Source organism: Mizuhopecten yessoensis, unplaced genomic scaffold (genome assembly GCF_002113885.1).
Source record: "Mizuhopecten yessoensis strain PY_sf001 unplaced genomic scaffold, ASM211388v2 scaffold3621, whole genome shotgun sequence".
NCBI classification, from domain to species: domain Eukaryota; kingdom Metazoa; phylum Mollusca; class Bivalvia; order Pectinida; family Pectinidae; genus Mizuhopecten; species Mizuhopecten yessoensis.
Window position 1 is genome coordinate 270,708 of NW_018405136.1, and position 1,718 is coordinate 272,425.

The 1,718-nt window shown below is 38.5% G+C and overlaps 1 protein-coding gene across 1 annotated transcript in view; it reads left to right on the plus strand.

Annotated features, from left to right (window-relative positions):
* The window catches only part of LOC110447813, a 37,345-nt gene that overhangs the window by 13,670 nt on the left and 21,957 nt on the right, over positions 1-1,718 (plus strand). Inside the window, exons 4-5 of the mRNA XM_021493752.1 lie at positions 655-918; positions 1,128-1,715. Coding sequence (XP_021349427.1) covers positions 655-918; positions 1,128-1,715 — 852 coding nt within the window. The remainder of the gene's footprint in view (positions 1-654; positions 919-1,127; positions 1,716-1,718) is intronic.

Here is a 1,718-nt window from a genome sequence, read left to right on the forward strand (position 1 = left end):
TGTTACCTCCAGCATGAGCACAGGTCGAAATCGCTATACGGTGAAGCAAAATGCTTACTTTTATTGCAATGTTTCTATGAATGTCGGTACTTGATCATGACTCTTGAAAGATACAAGTGAGCGGTTAAGGCCCGTTGGACGTCTCGTTCTGACATTGGGCTTACCAGAGGATCCTAGAAAGATACCGGCGGATAGTATTAAAAAAAAAAAAGGAAAAATGATAATAGATACATGTAGGAGACTCAAGTTTTCAGTGGATCAGAGACTACTAATGTTTTCTGTTTTCTGTTACCTCCAGCATGAGCACAGGTCGAAATCGCTATACGGTGAAGCAAAATGCTTACTTTTATTGCAATGTTTCTATGAATGTCGGTACTTGATCATGACTCTTGAAAGATACAAGTGAGCGGTTAAGGCCCGTTGGACGTCTCGTTCTGACATTGGGCTTACCAGAGGATCCTAGAAAGATACCGGCGGATAGTATTAAAAAAAAAGGAAAAATGATAATAGATACATCTAGGGGACTCAAGTTTTCAGTGGACCAGAGACTACTAATGTTTTCTGTTTATTTGTAACGTACAATGAGTAGGTATACTTGTATTCTAAGCATGGGTTAGTTACGGCCTGTATGATACAAAATGTATTTTGTTTCAGAGGTTCAGAACCCATAGAGTCCCTTTCGTCCAACTTTGATGCATCTGTAGAAAGTCCTACAACACATTTTCTCAATTCTGTTTGTACAAGAGATGCGACAATAGTTCCCAATGACAAAGCTGATTCAAGGACTACAGTGCTAGCACCCACTGATCATATGAACATTGGAAATCCTACTCGAGTGAATAACACATTTCTATCTCATTTGAACGAGCGCAACCCGTCTAAGGATATGATTGACCAACATGGAGCAATGGATCTAAGGTAGCGCTTAGATGTTTAGCTGAAAAAAATATAAGATAATTGATATAACCTTCCTTGCGAATAAACGTGATAAAACAGTCTTGCAATACAAATATTTAATGACTATTTCTGATACTTTTGACTTCGACATTTGCATGAATTTACTGTTTCATGCTTGGCGTTAAGTGACTCTTAATCATCATTTCATATATGTTTGTTGTCATTTACAGAAGCGAAGATCGATGCCCATTACACTCAAAGGAAGAGCTGTTATACCTCTGTACGACATGTGGCGCACTTCCTGTATGTTACAAATGTCATCTTGAAAGTCATCAGCAGCATACCTTTGCAGACCTAAAGATGTGCCTAGAGGCTAACGAAATGATTTATCTTAAGAAAATTACGAAGAAACATGAAGAAAATTTGAAAAATAAAATCAAACAACAAAAACAGGACCATGTCGAAAATATGGAATCAATAGATAGGAAGATAGAAACGACTTTTGAATATTACAAAGGGCAGTTGGCTAAATGGAAACATCTTATGCATGAGACGAAATCAAAATCAGACCAGAAAGTGATAGACCGCATGCAGGTCCTAGAATCTGAATTAAGGGACACAGACGCATTTGCAGCAAAAGCATGTCATTATCTGAAGTCGCTGCCGATATCAAAACGGCTTTCTGTGATGACAGCAGAACCACAACCAGAAAATATATCGAAGAGTCACCCTCGCTTACATCTATTGTTTCGTGCCGGGCCGGACACTTCTTTAGATCAATTTGGAACTCTTGCAGAAATACCTTACCATGATGAGTTGTC